This window comes from Microcaecilia unicolor, chromosome 12, assembly GCF_901765095.1.
Source record: "Microcaecilia unicolor chromosome 12, aMicUni1.1, whole genome shotgun sequence".
Lineage (NCBI taxonomy): Eukaryota > Metazoa > Chordata > Amphibia > Gymnophiona > Siphonopidae > Microcaecilia > Microcaecilia unicolor.
Window position 1 is genome coordinate 73,721,527 of NC_044042.1, and position 19,497 is coordinate 73,741,023.

The window sequence follows — 19,497 nt, forward strand, 5'->3', positions numbered from 1 at the left end:
CTGCTATCTTTTCCCCCTGCTTACTAAGCAGCGTGGCAATGCCAACATAGCCCATTCATAGGCCTACTTATTGAAAAAGTTCCAAACGGCTCAGAACACTGCGGCGAGACTCATCCTTAGAGAAAGACGCTTTGCTCACGCTGAACCACTGCACTTTAAACTTCATTGGCTACCTGTACAGGAGTGCATTGCTTTCAAGATCTGCTCCTTAACTCCTTAATTTGTAAGGGTGTCAAGTACAAGACGATCTTCGCCTCGTCCTTCCGCTATTGGAGTCCCAAGCACTGGAATGCACTACCTCGCCACCTTAAAACTCAACTGGACCATGCCCTTTTCAAGAAGTTGTTAAAGACATGCCTCTTTGCCAAGACCTACTCCCCAACTTACTCTGCTGATTGATGCATCCCCTGTCCCTTACCCTGCCTAGCTCACGCTGTTAGATTCTCCTCCCCTATTTGCTTCTTGTATACTTGCCTAAGTTTTAACTTTGTACTTCTATTTAATTCTCTGTAAGCCACATTGCGCCTGCTTGAGTGGGAAAATGTGGGATATAAGTAACCCATAAATAAATAACCATAAAGAGACAAATTAGAATTTGCAGCAGAAAGTTTATTGAAACATCAAGCAAAGAGAAATGAGAAGCACTTCATTTTAAGATTCCCACTAAAATAAAAAGAAAATTCTAAATCTTGCAGTAGATCTTTCCAGAGAGGGTGGAAGGTGGAGAGGGCAGCCAGTTTGGAAAGTGGTCAGGCGTCTCCTTTGCAGATATGTAGGTTGGCTTCAGAAGGAAGAATGCAGCATGATATCTTCCCTTTCTCCAAATCAGCAACCTTCTAGTGGGTTGACATAACTTTTCCATTAGGACTCTTCCTTAACCCGGGTTGAGACGACTTTTCCATCATGAATCTCTTCAATAATTGTTCTCACTTTTGTAACCTTGTTTGGTACTAAAAATCAAAGATTCAGAACGTTAACAGCGCTCTTCCAATGTCTGATAAAGCGTATTTCATTTTTCACCTATGTAGATAGCGAGCACTTGAGCTTATTTTGTTAGTATCGCTTGCTTCTTATTTTCAGGGTTAGATATTCAGCGTTTAGCAGCAGCCATTAAACGTATAAAAACTACTTATTCATGTATTTTCAGTGGCATTAAAGAAAAAGTGTATGCCCCCTTGGAGATACGCACTATGCAAGTTAAATACATATTGAAGGAATGGCGCTTAGGCAAAATGTTGTGATTGATATGTGTACCGTATGTGCACACATACATGCATAAATGCCATTATTCTAAACATTTATGTGTGTGATACGTGCACAAATATTAGTACATAAGCACATAAGCATCGCCATGCTGGGACAGACCAAGGGTCCATCAAGCCCAGCACCCTATCACCGACAGCGGCCAAAAGAACAAGCAATTTGTCCCACCCATCCTAGAAATACTGTATTCCCTCGTCCAATAACATATGTGCATATGTTGTACAATTAGCCCATATCCTGGTACTGCCAGGGCAGTCTGGGGTGGAGCCGTGGCACCCAGATAAATATCTGAGCAAGTTAGGATAGTATAATAGCTGTCACACCTTGTCCAGATAGCTATTGGGGTACCAGCATTAAATATTGGTGGTGCCTGGATAATTGCTAGCCAATGCCAAATACCTGAATATTCATTGTTGGTGTCTGGGTAAGGCCTGGTGCTAAATAAAGAAGTATTTAAAAAAAACACCCTGATGGTCAGTGTTTAAAAAAACACTGGCCACTTAAGGTTAAATGTTACCCCCTATGTTTTCAAATGAAAATTCACCTATATTTAGGAGCTTAAAAGGTTATACTTCTAAATTTAGGTCTGCTATTTATTTGCCTAGATTTATGATCCTAATTAAAGTGTCTACTGCTGAAAATGAGCAGTAAAGTAATTTTTCTTCCCCTGCCTAAATCTGCCTCTCTTGCCACCCAATGTTTAGGCACCTTTAAATTTAGGAGTTTAGTGAAATTTTCAGCCCTAGTAAATTTTCAAAGAGTCCATTCACTAAAGTGTGGTAAAGGTTTGCACTTACCATGGCATAAAATACAAAAATGAATGTGAATTAAGTGCAGAGCCTGGGCTTTCTCTTGTTCCCACAACATGTCCCTATACAGCTGCCACACAGAAGATACTTTACCACGTGGTAAGTGTAGAGAAACATGCATCTGGGTTAACCACAATGCGTAGCTCATACCCGTTCCCTGCTCATTTCTCACCTCATAACACACTAAGCAGGTGAAGGGAATCGTATAACCTAGACAGGTGCAGACATTTATGCGTGCATTCCACAGGTAAATGTTTAGAATATTAGCAGATACTCATGTAAATGCTAGCTGGGCACCTATGTGCTAGTCTCCAAATAGCCACCTAGCACACACAGTGTGTATTTGCAAGGGGGCGTGCACAGGGGAGGAGCATAGGCGGTACTTAGGTGGGGCTTCCACTTACACAGGCAACTTATAGAATACTGTAGGTTAGGCGTGCCCCTGTCGCATTTAGCCAGGTCTATGGCTGGTGTAACTGTGAGTTGCTAAATGTTAGGCATGCAGATAGCGGATTACGTTAGCATTCTATAAAAGAGCCTAGGTTCCATTACAGAATAAGTATCTACCACTCAAAAATATGTGAATTAGCACATGCTAACTGTCATGTCAGGTTACTGTGTTCATGCACTAATTTATGCACTACCTGGTTAGCGTAGTTTAGTAAACATGCCCTATCTCAAACCCTTTGAATATCAGTCTCCATATTTTTATTTGATGTCCGGCGCAAAATGTTTTGCAGTTTGTAGTCCTGCCATCCTAGTAGTAAAAAACGGTGTTACAAATTCTTAATGGCTTGCTCTGAATTTATAAACAGGCCTGGCGTCGAGGCTGAGAAACGCCAGGCTGCAGTAGTGTAGGAAGGAATTTCTCCAAGGGAGGGGCATAGTAATTTTTTGCATTACCCAACAAAATGCTGGGGGGGGGGGGGGGGGAGGAAGCAGGACCGGCGTTAGGGGGCGGCAAACAGGGCAATTGCCCTGGGCCCCCATACTATAGGGGATACCAAACCTGCTTCAAGCTAAAGGAGGCATAGGCTGAAGGCCAGCTTTTGGGCCCCCTTCCCGGTTTCTGCCCTGGGCCCCTGAATGTCTACCACCAGCCCTGGGTGGGAGGGGGGAATGCCCTCTCTTCCTTACACCTATGCTAGGCTGAGCCCCTGCAGAAGCTCATTACCTTTAGCAGCTTGGCCCGAGGACCAGCTTGAGGAACTTCCACTGCTGCTAGATCCTGACCTGCAACGCAGAAATTAAGATTTGAAATGTGTTTCCTATTTTCTTATTAATGGCACTAAAAATTGAACATGATTGTGCAAGTCAGTAAAAAGGCCATAACCATGTAAGTATTCGTGAGTGTCCTGAAACTTGCAAATATATTTTCAAATTCTTGTATCATAATATTGATATTTTCAAACTGTGACCAAACCCTATCTAGGAGAGAGTGCAGTAATATAATCATTGCTTTAAGTAAGCAACTACAAGTAGTTAATATTCAGTGGTACAATGAAAGAATCCTTCATGTTCTCCACAAAGGAATTTTATGAGGTCTTCAGGATACCAGAAGTAGATTCCTCTTTTTGAAAAGAAGAATGAATTTCTAACAAACTAAAATTTGGATGGCCATGTAACTCCATGTCAAAAGAAAGAAGACAAATCAATGCCATCTATTTCCATTCCATGCAAGGAGATGGATCCTGTTTTTACAACAGCCTGCATGAAGTGGGACAAAGCTGGGGCTTGCTCAGCAAGCTGTATATAGTCATGAGAGCCATGTTCAAACTTCTTGGCCTAGTTTAGTCATGGTTGCACCTAGGCCACTGTGCCTTGCCTTGACATGGACTGGCAGTGACAATCCTACAAGACAATTGATATTACTTTAATAGCTTAGGTAAGGGGGACTTGGTTTTGGGTTCTGAATGGGAATTTACATGCACGTCTACCCAAAGTGGACTGTATTGGCCATTTGGGCTACATCTGCTGTCATTTACTATGGGACAAATATTGAGTGCTCACAGCCATGGACTTTGCTGCTTCTGAAGAAATAGCAGTCAAATGGTGTTGATATTGAGTTTGAATGCTTTGTGTCTGTGTGTATATGAAAGAAAAAAAAAATCATACATGGTTCAGTTTATTTATGTGCCCTAATCAAATTTATAACTTAAAATGTATTGGGGTTGTTATTCAGGAGGAATCCAGATCCTACCTGGGTAAGTTTTATTGACTGGATCCGTACTTGGAATTTCAGTGACATTAATATTTATTCGGACTCCCGTGACACTATCTGGGTACTGCTGAGGCGGCTGAAGGACAGAGCCAGGAGTTACCTGGTTAATGGTGGTATGCAGTCCACTAACTGGCTAACCGTTTGGATACAGTTTGGACAGCAAAGAGGCTGAATACCTCCAGTACACAGATAAGTACTAGCAGCAACTTTATTCAGCAGTGGTATCCAGGTACAGCCCAGCGCTCAATAACTGGGAATAAAAAGCCTATGGCAGATGGCGTTTAAAAAGTACTGTCTGACACGGGCTGAATATTCACCCAATTATGTTTTCCTAAATAATGCAGGTAAAAATAAATGGGTCAATATTTAACACCTCGGTCTGCATGTTTTAAAAATGTCCACTCCGGTATTTAACTATAAGCTATTTGGATAGTGGCCGGTGCTGAAAATCAGGATATAGCTGTCAGCGCAGGTGGTGTCCGAATAGTGGCGATATTTGGTCCTGCTATCTAGATAACTATCCTGATGATGTAGGGCGACCTTATTCCCGCCTGAATCATTTCTCAAACTTCTCATGCTCCACCCATGCACCACCCTGCACTCTCCAGGTAGGGGATAAGTCTCTATAGGTCACATAAAGTTAGGCACCAGGATGAGGCAATTATATAATTGCATTATAGAATACTAGCATAAGTCTGAAGGACACACCGAACTTTAGGGCCGTTTTACTAAAGGGTTGGCAAGTGGCAATGGACTTGCCGCACGCCAATCCGGAACGACTGCCAGGCTACTGCAGGAGCCCGGCGGTAGTTCCCACCTCCAACACACACCATTTCCGGCGCTCCAGCAATATTTTCTATTTATGTACTGCGGTGGTTACCACCAGGTTAGCGCAGGAGCCCTTACCCCCCCCCCCCCCCAAAAAAAAATAGCCACGCAGTAAGTGGTTCATTTACCACATGGCCATTTCTTGTCGAGAGAACAAAAAGTCAGCCTTTTACCTGCTGCGGTAAAATGGGGCCTCAGCACACATAAAAATCATGAGCTGACGCTAGCACAGGCCCCCTTTTAACTGCAGCTTAGTAAAAGGACCCTTTAGGCACAAGCTCTTAACTCAAAGGCTACAGTAGTCAAACTGGAGAAGAGCTTCTAAATATCAGGTCCAAATGAAACCATACCACCAAAGAAGGGCAGCCACGTGAGCTTAGGTTTCATTGCGATAACATTGGAATTGAAATTTAGGAACTGAAAGGATTATTTTTCTAATAGTGCCTTTTGCTTACCCTCCCTGTCCATCTAGCAGGCGTCGGTAGGTCTCAATCTCCTTCTCCAGCCGGGTCTTGATGTCTAGCAGCTGTTCATAGTCCGAGCTCTGTTGCTCCATGTCTGCTCTTATGGCTGCCAGTTGCTCCTCAATGCTGCTAATCGTAGCCTGCATCTGCGCAATCTGAAGACAGAAGCGCCCTTCTGTTTCCGCTAGGGTTTCTTCCAGAGTTTTTTTCTGTCAATGCATAAGAGGAAGAGGAAGAGGAAGATGCCCATCAAACAGATAAAGCACAATTTTTGCCCATGAGATATATAGATTGTATGCTCACCAAGCATGGATAATGTTTCCTATAGCCATTACATTTTCAATAGTGAATCTTTTTCAGTATGAGCCTCTCAACTCCTAGAAAAATGCTTTACCAAAGTAACTTAAAAAAGTAAAGAATGGCCATAAAGAACTTAAAGGAAACTTCAGAAAATGCATAATAAAAAAAAAATGCCCAGTTAAAATAAGAAAAGCTCAGAACATAACGCAGAGTAGCATGTAAATCAGTTCTTCTGCATTCCTTTGCATCCTTGCAGTAGTGTACTGGAGTTCAGAAATTTCTGGAAGAGTTTAAAAATTGACGAAAGACATGCTGCTGGGAAAAGGTAATACTACAGCTCTATCACATCTGAAGAAGAAGGGACCTGAGTGGTCTTGAAAACTCATGTGCTATTCCACCTTTTTTTGGTTAGCACTTGTCGATTCATGTAAACAGAGCATTTGGGTCTAGTTCAATCTATCTGTTCATTCGAAGGGATGAGAATTTCAGCTGTAGGGGTTGGAAAGGTGGAATATAGACCAACCCTACTGAACATGATCAATCTAACAAGAGTGAGGTAATTTTTAATGGAGTCCAGTCAAACACTGATAGAAAATGCGTGCACAAGCGTTGCTTTTCATGCCCTCCTCTGCTAGCCTGCTTACAAAGGCTTCATTTTTCAAAAACTTTGCATTACAAAAGCTGTCCAAAGTGAGTTGGCACATACATGGGCAAGTAATGACTGCAGCTCTATCTCCAAAGCCTGAAGAGAACGCCTGAGGTCTGTCATTTCGGTTTTGCTGGTCTGACCTTGCTGAAGGTTGCTCGAAATCTGTTGTTTCAGGTCACCGCTCTGAGAGGACAAAAGAAAAGAAATTACATTTCTTGATAATCAAATGGGTTTCTGCTATCAATTTTGCCTGATAGAGTAGGCCAGACAAGAATCACCCACCCTTTTGTGGAACTGCTCTTCAGCTTCTCTGCGGTTCTTCTCAGCTAAACCTTCATACTGAGCTCTCATGTCATTCAGGATCTTGGTAAGATCAATACCTGCTGCGGCATTCATCTGTACATCTATATCTCCAACAGGGGTTCCTTTCAGACCTTTCACCTCCTGGAAACAGAGAAAATGAAAATGTCTTTAAATGCAGGCATGCAGTGCCAAACAGAGAATTTTTCTTTTTCATTACCAGGTATTATTGTCTTATCCAGGAGCTTTGATCTTCTGTTGGAGGACAAGTAATGAAGATATCACAGTTTGTCGATAATATAACATATACAACATAAGGAACCCTGAAATCGTGCACTTGTCAAGTTACATACCCAGCCTTCCAAGACAGGAAGCCTAGAGCTAACGACAGAGGGATGGTGCCAAGGATCTTGATTTGAATTGGGGGGGGGGGGGGGGGGGCAAACAGTGAGCAATTAACATGCTCCAGGCATTGGAGAGCCCAGTCATAGTACTGGGGCATTAATCCCATCCACTACTCAACCAGTACGCAAATTTAAAGAAATGCATAAACCAATCATGATAGGATTGGCTTTACCATTAGAAAGGTAGGTGCTTGCCTAGACATCAACTTCTGGGGTGTGGAAGAGAGCAGCTGCAGTCAAAGACAATCGGATCTTCTCTAAATCACTAAAGGCTTGGCTATTTGGTCATATAAATGAGTAGTCATGTTTATTGGATTTCAGATTTGCTGATTTTCTGTTTTCTAATGTGTTTGGTCCCAGATTTTAATGATGTTTGTTATGTTATATTTTATGCTACTGTAAGGTTTGGAACATTGAAAACTGCCAAGCATGATCTACCAGGGATTCTCAACCCAGTCCTCGGGACACACCCAGCCAGTCAGTTTTTCAGGATATGCAAGAAATAAATTTGCATGCACTACCCCCCATTGTATGAAGCTCTCTCTCAATGCTAAATAGTAGTAGTAGTAGTAGTCTCAATGCATACTCATTGTGGGTATCCAGAAAACCTGGCTGGCTGGCTGTATCCTGAGGACTGGGTTGAGAACCTCAGGTCTAAACAATAAGTCATGACACTAACGCCCACTAAAACAACCACCTGTGTGTATTTTTATCTTCAGATGGCTTTTGAAAATTGCCCTCATGAGGAGATTATTTTTATGTTGTTTCTTATGGGTGCAGAAAGAGGCATTTATAGCACCAGAGAAGTAGGCACAGTTGCCCATTCGGTCACCCCTCCAAAGCCTAAGTCCACATGAGCAGCTGTAAATGATAACAACTGGTTTTTTTTTTAAGTATTTGTATAAACACTGCTCAAGCCTACTAAAATGGCCTCCAAAACATTATAAAAATAGGGGCTGGGTAAGCCTTCAGAGAAGCCACACAGTGACAGCCTTCCACACTGATCCTTTTAAATCAGGGTTTATGGCCTGCTGTTCCACCCACCACCCCTCACATTGTTGTTCTGTTTGAGTGAGTTAATGAGCCTATGGACCTAGGAGAAAACTGGGTGGAAGACAGGGAAGGGATTAAGTAAACAGACATGAGGGCCACTCCCCAGCACCAACATAAGTATTTATTTATTTGGTGGGATTTATTAACGCCTTTATGAAGAGATTCACGCAAGGCGGTGTACAGCAGGAACAGTTTAACATCAAACGTACAATTTTGTTAACAGCAGAACAATAGTAAAATGACCAAATATATATACAATAAATGAGGTCAACTTGAAAATGGGAAATGAAACCTAATAATAGGACAAATCAGAAATATACACATTTAACAGCACTGAAATTCAAATAACAGAGATATGATATGATGTCAGCATAATACTCATATTGGGTCAGACCAATGGTCCATGCAGCCCAGAATCCTGCCCCCAACATTGGCCAAGCCAGGTCACAAGCACCTGACAAAAACCCAAACAGTGGCAACAGTCCATGCTATCAATCCCAGGGAAACAGTGGCTTCCCCATGTCCGTCTCAATAGCAGACCATGGATTCTTCCTCCAGAAACCTGTCCAAACCCAGATATGCCAACCACTGTCACCACATCCTCTGGCAAAGAGTTCCAGAGCCCAACCATTCGCTGAGTGAAAAAAATATTCCCTCCTATTTGTCTCAAAAATACTTCCATGTAACTTTCCTGTGTTTCCATTTTAAAACTCTCCAAAGTGGGGTTCTGGATGGTTCTGACTTCAGAGGAAGAAGCAGCAGGTAAGAAGTATCACTTCCCAATTTTTGCTGCCATAGAAAGGGGGGGGGGGGAGTTCTGGTCCCTGTGACCCCAATTCTCTTTCTGCCAGCTTGCTTACTTGCCAGGTAAAAAATCTTCCTTGGGAGCCATGGAACCAACCCATTTGACAGGCCCCTCCTAATCATGTGGGTCTTAGGCATGTGCCTAGTTTACCTATGCCTTATTCCTGCCCTAGTGAAAGAAGTGGGGTGTCTGCAGATAGGCATATGTCAAGTTCATGGGTACCTTTGCTAAGGACAGTTGGGAATATTCCCAATTGGTGCACCAAGAAAACTGTAATATGTGTGGTTTTCTTTTTTAAAATGTGTTTAAAGGGAATATTCAATTGCAGTCTAATCTGGGGACTATATTCACCCAATGGCAGTTAGCATTTCTTTAAACGCTGGTTGCTATGAACTGACCTGTACATCCAGCGCCAACCCCCATCCAGACACAGCACTAGCACTGCATATCCGAGTCTGGAGTGACCACAGGGGGTTACTCAAGTGCCACCAATATTCAGCTATGGTGGCTGTGCAGTTGCCTGTTTACATTAGAAATGCCTCTTTGCTGTCCTAAGATAACCAGATAGCCACTTAATATCGGCAGCACCCAGGAGTATCTTGCAAGAAATTAGGAAGTATTCGTACCTCTTCATGGTTTTTCTTGAGGAAGAGCAGTTCCTCAGTCAGGCTCTCCACTTGCATCTCCTGGTGAGACTTAGTCAGGGTCAGCTCGTCCAGGACTCTGCGCAGACCATTGATGTCAGCTTCCACGCTCTGGCGCAGCACCAGTTCATTCTCATACCTGAGCAAGGAAATCAAAAAAGAAAAAAATGATTTAGAATGGAAATAAATTTACCTGCTCATTTTTTTCCCCCCCTTTTCTAATTCCCAATAAACATCAATTCTGGATTCTCAGCCCTGTGGTGCTGCATGAAATGCAGTATAGAAAATGTTACATGCAAACTTTCCTTTGCTGTTTGAGCTTGCATAAATTTATGGTCATTGGATTTATGGCAATGTTTGCGTTTTCAAATGTTGTTTTGGTGACCTTAATACAAAGCGCTTAGACAGAGAAAGGAGATAGATTTGGCTGCTGTTTTCAGTTTTAAGGAACTCTTCTTTCACATGATGTGGTTTAGACATGTAGTATTATCAAAATAGCTTGTTCCACTTACTTCAGTTTGAAATCATCAGCAGCCAGCCGGGCATTGTCAATCTGTAGAATTATTCGACCATTATCAATAGTAGCATCAATGATCTAGAAGACAGGAGGATGCACAGAGAAAGATGTCAGTGTCTGATGGTACAGACTGACTAATAGTTTTCCTTTCCAGTTTACAAAAACAGCCTCTAAAAAAACACATATTTGCTTGGATAATTGTCTCTCACACATATTAATACAGATTATTTATGCATTTAATAATCTCTTCTCTCACCTGTCAAAGTTGTAAAAGGAATGGTTATGTTTGGATTTTTCTTTACTCAGGTTGAGCTACATAACTACGTGTAATGGACCAGATGCAAAATTTTGATAATTGTTAAAAGTCACCAGTGAAGTATGGTTGATGTCAGTGAGTTATTTTAAATTCATGGGGTCGTTTATTTTCATTTGGTTGAATAGCTACTATGTTATAGCTGCTTTTAAAACAAGGGTTAATATACAGTGATTGCTGTGATTCCTTACCTTTTTGTTGAGATCATCAATAGCCTGGTAATATTTGCTGTAGTCACGACCCGGTCCACCAGTGGATGATCCAGGGCGGTGTTTGTCATACCATTCCTTGATTTTACGTTCCAACTCAGTATTTGCCTCCTCCAAGGAACGCACCTTGTCCAGGTAGGCAGCTAGACGGTCATTTAAATTCTGCATAGTCTCCTTCTCATTACCAGGAAAAAGGCCTTCACCACCAATTACTTGGACACTACCAAAAGCACCATCTCCAAATCCACTACCACCAAATCCAGCTTGGTCAAAGCCAAAGCCAAATCCAGCTTGGCCAACACCAAATCCAGCCTGGCCAACACCATATCCAGCATGGCCAACAACAGATCCAGCATGGGCAACACCAGATCCAGCCTGCCAACCACCAGATCCAGCTTGCCAACCACCAGATCCAGCTTGCCAACCACCATGACTACCACCAACTCTCAAACTTTGGCTTCCAACATGTCCACCACTACCTCCCTGGCCCCACAAACTATCTCCTCCATGCTGCCCACTTATGCTTCCACCTGCTCTCCTAATCGATACACTGCCAGCTTGAAAAGCCATTGTGCCCCAGTATAGATGCACCTTTACCAAGAGTAGAAATGTAGCTCCAGAGGGGAGTGTGATGTGTGGCTAGCCTTTAGCTTTTATATATATAAAACTGGAAGGGTGTGTCAGTCCAATTTCCTTTAGTGCCAGCTTATTATCTCTTGCCTATAGATCAATTATCATTATTAATAAGCTTATTTGTACATTTGCCCTTAGGATGTTCATTATTATTGGCTGTAACATGGGTGCAGCAGCGTGAAACTTTTGCTATATATCGCCTTCCCTAGTCTGATTATGGGGAAGCTGAGTAATTCTATTTTTTAGCATTCATGTCATTATTTCATCCACACATGCTTGCAGTCATCTTTCTTTATCCACCCTTTTTCTATTTTGGCACTAGTCTTTATCTCATATTCCAAGCCGGTGCATGTTAATCAAGTTTTCCCAACCAGCATTTCAGCTGGAGTTCTTCTTTTCCCAGACAAAATTTCATGCCCTCTTCAGACATGCAAGCGAATGATAAATAATGGTCTTAGTGCTTGAAAATTGCTTGCCATGAACATAAATCATGATACGATTTTCAGTGGCCTTCAATTTTGAAATGTACACATTTACATAGGTAGCTTTAACTGAGTATTAACTGCAAATTTCTGACTACAAATGGGACCTGCACTGTATCATATTATGGGTCTCATTTTCAAAGCACTTAGACATTCAAAGTTCCATAGGTTACTCACGGAACTTTGTAAGTCTAAGTGCTTTGAAAATACGCCTCGTGCACATCTACTATTTCTGCCTGTGACTATTTGGGGATAAAACAATGCACGTGTTTGAAAATCGAAGGTACATAGGTTATTTTCCTGCTCCAATCTAAACATAGTCGAAGAACTCATCTTTTTTAAGTTAAAGAAGTATGCATATCGTGAACTTCAGAACCCTGTGCTTTGAGCAGGAGTGTTTTCATTTAGAGCAATCAAATGTCTTTGAAAACTGTGCTCCCCGTGGTAGAACAAGCAGTGAACTGCTGTTCAATTTTACTTTAGTTTGTATATATTTGCTATAGCTCCTTTCATGAACTTCAGTTTAAAGCGGTTTGCAAAGTTCAATCAACATTTGAGTTAAAGGCGAGGGTACAGACATAAATCTTTAAAAACTAAGGGACAACATTAATACAAAGAGAATCAGGCAAGAACTGAGAGGAATACTTAGTCCAGGTAGCCCTGAAATGCCTTAGTGAAAAGAAAAAGTATCCTCATGCTAAAGCTGCTGACTGCTGCAGGTTGAATCTAACCTGACACAGCAATTTTCTTGTTGGGCCCTCATTGCATTCGATTTTCCTCACAGTCTCGTTGGTTCTTTTACCTACTGCCTGGTACACTTACCATTAGTCTTTTTAAAGGCTTGATTTGGTTTGTTCTTTCTTCAGTTCTATTTACTGGCATTGACAACATACAGACTCCTGAGGCAGGCGCTGTTCACCGAAACACGGTGCCGTGTCGAGTCTCATCCTTCATTAAAGAACTACCTTTAATTATTCATCTTCTTGGCTTTTTGGAAGTGTCGTGTTGATCACGCTACTTTTTGTTCTTAACTTTTCTCCTCGTGGCGGATTCAGTTTCCCCACTTTGGTGGTTGCTTTTTGAATCTTACCTAGGCTATGTCCGGGCCATGTCTGGGCACCAGCATTGATTATCAGAGTTAGCCGCCAACCTGGAAGTCATGCAGGTGCCAGCCGAATATTCAGCGCCAGCATCGGCATAACTAAGCGGGCAAAGATAGGACTGCCTTTTGTGCTTAAAATCTACTCTAAAGTTTTCAAATTTCTCTTGAAGAAGACCCGCTACATAGATAGGGTGGTAGGGATCCAGAATGTGTCATCAGTAGAAGGACACGTGGAGGGGCATAATCGAACGTCGCCGGCGGTGCTACAGCTGGCTGGAACCGTATTATCAAAAAAGATGGCTGGCCATCTTTTTTTTTCAATAATACGGTTTAGCTCGGCCAAATGCCAGAGTTCGCCGGGTTTGAGATGGCCGGTTTTGTTTTTCAGCAATAATGGAAAAAAATGCCGGCGATCTCCAACCCGGCGACATCCAAGGCATTTGGTTGTGGGAGGAGCCAGCATTTGTTGTGCACTGGTCCCCCTGACATGCCAGGACATCAACTGGACACCCTAGGGGGCACTTCTAAACATTTTTTAAAAACATACAAATACCTCCCAGGTGCATAGCTCCCTTACTTTGTGTGCTGAGCCCCCCAAATCCCCCCCCCCCAAAACCCACTCCCCATAACTCTACACCACTACCATAGTCCTTATGGGTGAAGGGGGGCACCTATATGTGGGTACAGTGGGTTTTAGGGGCGTTTGGAGGGCTCAACACTTACCACCACAAGTGTAACAGGTGGGGGGGGGGGGGGATGGGCGTGGGTCCACCTGCCTGAAGTCCACTGCAACCAACATAAACTGTTCCAGGGACCTGCATACTGCTGTCAGGGAGCTGGGCATGACATTTGAGGCTGGCATACAGGCTGGCAAAAAAGGTTTTTAGTTTTATTGTTTTAGTGTGGGAGGGGGTTGGTGACCACTGGGAGAGTACGGGGAGGTCATCCCCATTCCCTCCGGTGGTCAGCTGGTCAGTTCGGGCACCTTTTTGAGGCTTGGTCATGAAAATAAAAGGACCAAGTAAAAGCGGCGAAATACTGATTAATGCTCCTTTTTTTTCCATTATCCGCAAAAGCCGGCCATCTGGTAGCCACGCCCATGCCCGCCCATGTCCAGCCTTTGCTTTGTCGCCAACACGCCCCCTTGAACTTTCGCCAGCTTGGCGACGGGAAAGCGGCGATGGTGTCAAAAAAGCAGCTTTCGATTATACCGATTTCGCCGCTTTTGCGAGATCGCCGGCCATCTCCCAATTTATGTCGGAAGATCGCCGGCGATCACTTTCGAAAATAAGCCTGAAAGACTAACTGTTGTGTTCTAGTTGGTCGATTCCAGTACAAAAGGCCTTATGAGAGAACAACAAGATTGCTCTTGGAAAACAGAAGCCATAACCAGAAAGCCTAGTTTTCTAGTTTAATCACAGGGGGGTCACTCAAGTGTGGAGTAAAACACACAGTTATGTGACTGAACACTGCAGCTTGATAACAATCATAAATAATAATAATAATAGTGATGGAGCAACTTTCAAATTAGCCCGAGAAAGTTGCAGGTCCCCACACAATTTCCCGATGGAAATATGGCTGGTGGTAGAAAGTGTGTACTTCTGTGGCAGTTTAACGTTTGCACTTAAAAGTACTGGTGCAAATTTCAAGTGAAATCAGCACATATACTTTCTCTCGCCCGACATAATCCCACAGTTTCTCTGGGAAGAAAACAGTTCACACACTTCTACCTGCATTAAATAAGGAGAATAATTTTCAAATCCTGTTTGTGGGTGAACATGTTTGTGCCTGCCTGTGATCTTTCAAACATTGCCCTATCAAATAGCATATTATTTCAAATATTAGCCCACCCTAATAATCCCCCCCCCCCCCACTTAAACACTAAAAAACCCAGTAAAATTTAATCTTAAAGTCAAATTTAGATACCTCTCAATAATCGCCCACTCCCCCGGAATTTGCAGTAACCAGAATTGCTCTCCTCCACCCCCACCCCCGTGATGATTGGTTATGGAGCTGGACTGGTGTGGAGCCTTGATCATGAACAGATGCTCAAGGCCCCTCACTGGCCCAGTACCATGACACTGAGAAGAGGTAAAAAAAGCAATTTGTTTATCACGGTGGTAGATGGTGGAGATTGGAGGAGAGCAATGCAGGATGGATGAGAGAAATGGTGGTCATCACTGACAGGAAGGGTGGAGAGCAGAAATGGTACCTCCATTAATAGCCCACCCTGGACTTTAGAAAGCCCACAGTTTGTAATAATAGTCTGGACGTTTATTAGAAACAATACGGTATATACCTAGTGAACAATAGTATCTGTCTTTTTGTAGGTGATATCTATTAAAATACGAAGGAGGGAATTTTGGAAGCTTTGCTCTCCTTTTGCACCTTTAAAAGAATGGAGTTACATATAGAAACCAGCATGTATGTGTAAGTAGCAATTCTAGAAAAGTCACTACTCATATATACTGTATATATATATATCCAGGAAAATGTCCCCACTGGCAGGAAAATGTCCCCACTGGCATTCATGGTACATTTGCGTCAAATAACACATAGTTGTGATAGCTTCCTAAGGGTCCCTTTTACTAAGCTGTGTAAGTGTCTACGCATGCCCAACAAGCGCCAAAATGGAGTTACCGCCCGGCTACTGCATGGATCATGTGGTAATCTCATTTGTGGCGCGCGTCTGATACGCGTGCCTGAAAAATAATTTTTATTTTCGGACGCGCACATTGGACGCATGCTAAGTGGCATTTGACATGCCTAGGTCATTACCGCCCGATTTCCGTGTGAGACTTTACCGATAGGTCAATGGCTGGCGGCAGGGGAGTAGCCAGATGGCCAATTTTGGGTGGGCCTGAGCCCAAGGTGGGTGGGCATGGAATTTGGCCCTCCTCCGGTTTGCTTCTCTCTCCACCCCTCCCTTCCCACAAACCCCAAATATTAAATGTTTGAGCTGGCGGAGATCCCCAAACCCTGTCAGTTGAAGATTTCCTCCTCCTCCTCGAGCAGCCGGCACTCTTCCAAATGGCAGCCAGCAGCACTTGCCTCAAACTGATGCTGCTGCCGGCAGGCCGTGCATGCTCAGTGCTTTTGCATGTGCAAAACCTGATCATGTGTAGAAGGGCTGGTCTCAGCGTCAGCTCAAAAGAGCTGCTGGATGCCCAAGGAAAGAAAATCTTCAGCTGGCTAGATTTGGAGATCCCCACCAGCCTCAGCAAGAGTGTCACAATTTTGGGTGGGCCTGAGTCCAAAGTGGGTGGGCCCTGGCCCACCCAGGCCCACCTGTGGCTACGCCACTGGCTGGCAGTAATGTCTCAGACTCAAAATGGGCGCGCGGCAATTTTCATTTTGCCGCACGCCCATTTTCAACAAAAAATATTAAAAGGCATTTTTCACAGGTGTGCTGAAAAATAATTCTGCGCGTGCCCAAAGCACGCGTCTACACTACCGCAGGCCATTTTTCAGCATACCTTTGTAAAATGGCCCTGAATGAAAAGTCCATAAGCCATGATTAAGATGGACTTGGGGAAACCCCACTGCTTATTCTAGGATAAGCAGCATAAATGTATTGTACTGTTTTGGGATCTTGCCAGGTACTTTTGACCTGGATTGGCTACTATTGGAAACAGGATGCTGGGCTTAATGGACCTTCGGTCTGTCCCAGTATGGCAACACTTATGCACTTATGACTAAGTTCTTGTTTGTGCCTGGGCTTGGGAGGAGAGCTCAAGGGGGGGAACTGTGCTTACCTCAAGGATTCAAAGCCACCTCGAAATGCCAAATTTCCAGTATGGCTCCTTAATCAGATGTGCAGGTTTGCAAAATTCCACAACTTACCGGCATAAGTCACAAAATAGCTGCTTACGCAGCAAAATTTGGTGCTAACAATTAGAGTTAATTGGCACTAATTTGGATTTACATGCACATCTACTGTATGCCCTGTTGTATAACGTTGCATGCCCAAAGAGGAGCATAATCGAAAGGGGCACCTGGCGAAGGGGTGGGGAAACCCATATTATCGAAACAAGATGGGTGTCCATCTTTCATTTCGATAATACGGTCAGGGACGCCCAAATCTTAACATTTAGGTCGACCTTAGAGATGGTCGTCCTTAGAGATGGTTGTCCCTGATTTTTAGCGATAATGGAAACCGAGGACTCCCATCTTAGAAACGACCATATCCAAGCCATTTGGTCGTGGGAAGAGCCAGCATTCATAGTGCACTGGTCCCTCTGACATGCCAGGACACCAACTGGGCACCCTAGGGGGCACTGCAGTAGACTTCAGAAATTGTGCCCAGGTGCATAGCTCCCTTACCTTGTGTGCTGAGCCCCCCAACTCCCCCAAAACCCATTCCCCACAACTATACACCACTACCATAGCCCTTAGGGATGAAGGGAGGCACCTAGATGTGGGTACAGTGGGTTTGTGGTGGGTTTTGGAGGGCTCACATTTACCACCACAAGTGTAACAGGTAGGGGGGAGGTGGGCCTGGGTCCGCCTGTCTGAAGTGCACTGCAGTACCTACTAAAATTGCTCCAGGGATCTGCATACTGCTGCCATGGAGCTGGGCATGATATTTGAGGCTGGCATAGAGGCTGAAAAAAATATTTTTTTGAGGGTGGGAGGGGGTTAGTGACCACTGGGGGAGTAAGGGGAAGTGATCCCCAATTCCCTCCGGTGGTCATCTGGTCATTTAGTGCACATTTTTGTGGCTTGGTCGTAAAAAAAAAAAAGGACCAAGTAAAGCCGTCCAAGTGTTCGTCAGGGACGCCCTTCTTTTTTCCATTATCGGTCAAGGACGCCCATGTGTTAAGCACGCCCCAGTCCCGCCTTCACTTTGCCTCCAACACGCCCCCGTGAACTTTGGTCAGCCCTGCGACGGAAAGCAGTTGAGGACGCCCAAAATCGGCTTTTGATTACCGATTTGGGCAATCCTGTGAGAAGGACGCCCATCTTGTGATTTGTGTCAAAAGATGGGTGTCCTTCTCTTTCGAAAATAAGCCTGAAAGTGTCTCACGTACAACCCAAAAGGGGGGTGTGGTCATAGGAAGGTCAGGGACATTCCAAATATGTAGCTGCAATGCTATAGAATACCGGGATTCTGCTTCCAACTTATGTGCCAAGATTTACACCAGGATTGAACAGGCAGAAGTCCTCATGTCCAGAATTGGGTGCAGGAATCTGCTCTAAGCGCTATTCTGTAAAAGGCACTCAGCCTGGAGCGCTCTTTACTGAATAGCACTTGCTGGAGATTTTTCCCAGTGCCATTTATAGACATTTCCCCCTATGTGCCAGACTCTATAAAATTCCATGAAAAAAATATGCCTATCTGTATTCTGTAAAGTACGTCTAAATTTTATAGAATAGGCTTAAATTTCCACGTGGTCTATAGAATACGTTGAGAGCCTCTCCACACAACCAAATGTAGTCACGACCATTTACGCCATGATTTATTCAATCAATGTTCAATGTTGCCTTCGGCACCTAACCTGATACCTCTCAAGGAACCTAGACTGCCCCAATTTGACTGCCACTACTTGATTGTCTGTACATTTGTCCATTAGATTGTAAGCTGTCAAAGCAGGGACTGTCTTTCTATGTTATATTGTACAGCGCTGCGTAACCCTAGTAGCGCTTTAGAAATGTCAAATAGTAGTAGTAGTAAATCCCGACCCCTAAATTAGGCACAGAGCAGGTGTATTCTATAACAAGGCGCATAGGTTTTAGAAATGCCCATGCCCCACCCATAGCAACACCCTCTTTCAACTATGCGCATCACGTTACAAAATATGCTTAGTGACTTGTTCGTGTAAATTTTAACTAATGCCAATTAGTGTTGCTAATTGCTTGTTCACATCCAATTAACAGCGCTAATTAGCTAGTTAACCAATTAAGTCATGCGCATTATTATAGAATATGCTTCTATTTCTGTACGGAAATTAAGACGCGATATATAGAATCTGGCAGAATATGTGTACTTAGCGCAAATTACACATGCAGAGCCCCACATGATGGCACTCATTTTGGAACATTTCCTTTTGAGATTTGGCTTTTTTAAATGTGTATCTTGCTATATCCATGTACTTCTTTGATGAGGCTACATGTATTTTACAGAAGACTGCATTTTCTAAAATGCTAATGCGTTTTAAACACACAGTGGTCAATATTGAGACCAATGTCTGGTTACCTTCACCACATAAAATTGGGAAAGTCTTATTTCTGCCCTAACTTTATATAATTAGGGGTTTCTTAACCACCTTTATGAAGAGATTCACCCAAGGCGGTGTACAGCAGGTACAGTTTAACACAAAACTTACAATTTTGTTAACAGCATAACAATAGTAAAAATGACCAAATATAAACATAAATACAAAATAAAAATAATAATAGGACTACCATGAAACAGGATGAAAAATATACACATTTAACAGCACCGAATAAGCATAATATTACTGAAACATCTACAAAGCACACATTAGAGCATTCAAATAA

The 19,497-nt window shown here is 43.2% G+C and overlaps 1 protein-coding gene across 2 annotated transcripts; it reads right to left on the reverse strand.

Annotated features, from left to right (window-relative positions):
* Positions 1-588: 588 nt before the first annotated feature.
* On the reverse strand, positions 589-11,421 carry LOC115482269 (keratin, type I cytoskeletal 47 kDa-like). 2 transcript variants are annotated; one of them, XM_030221933.1, is made up of 8 exons: positions 10,762-11,420; positions 10,253-10,335; positions 9,723-9,879; positions 6,817-6,978; positions 6,592-6,717; positions 5,577-5,794; positions 3,247-3,305; positions 589-950 (listed from the first exon to the last, which is right to left on the reverse strand). In XM_030221933.1, the coding sequence occupies exons 1-8, from the start codon at positions 11,347-11,349 to the stop codon at positions 862-864; spliced, it is 1,482 nt and encodes a 493-aa protein (XP_030077793.1). In that variant the 5' UTR covers positions 11,350-11,420; the 3' UTR covers positions 589-861. The 2 variants fall into 2 exon arrangements, with proteins under 2 accessions (XP_030077793.1, XP_030077794.1); XM_030221934.1 differs by lacking the exon at positions 3,247-3,305 and having other exon boundaries at positions 10,762-11,421.
* Positions 11,422-19,497: the final 8,076 nt, after the last annotated feature.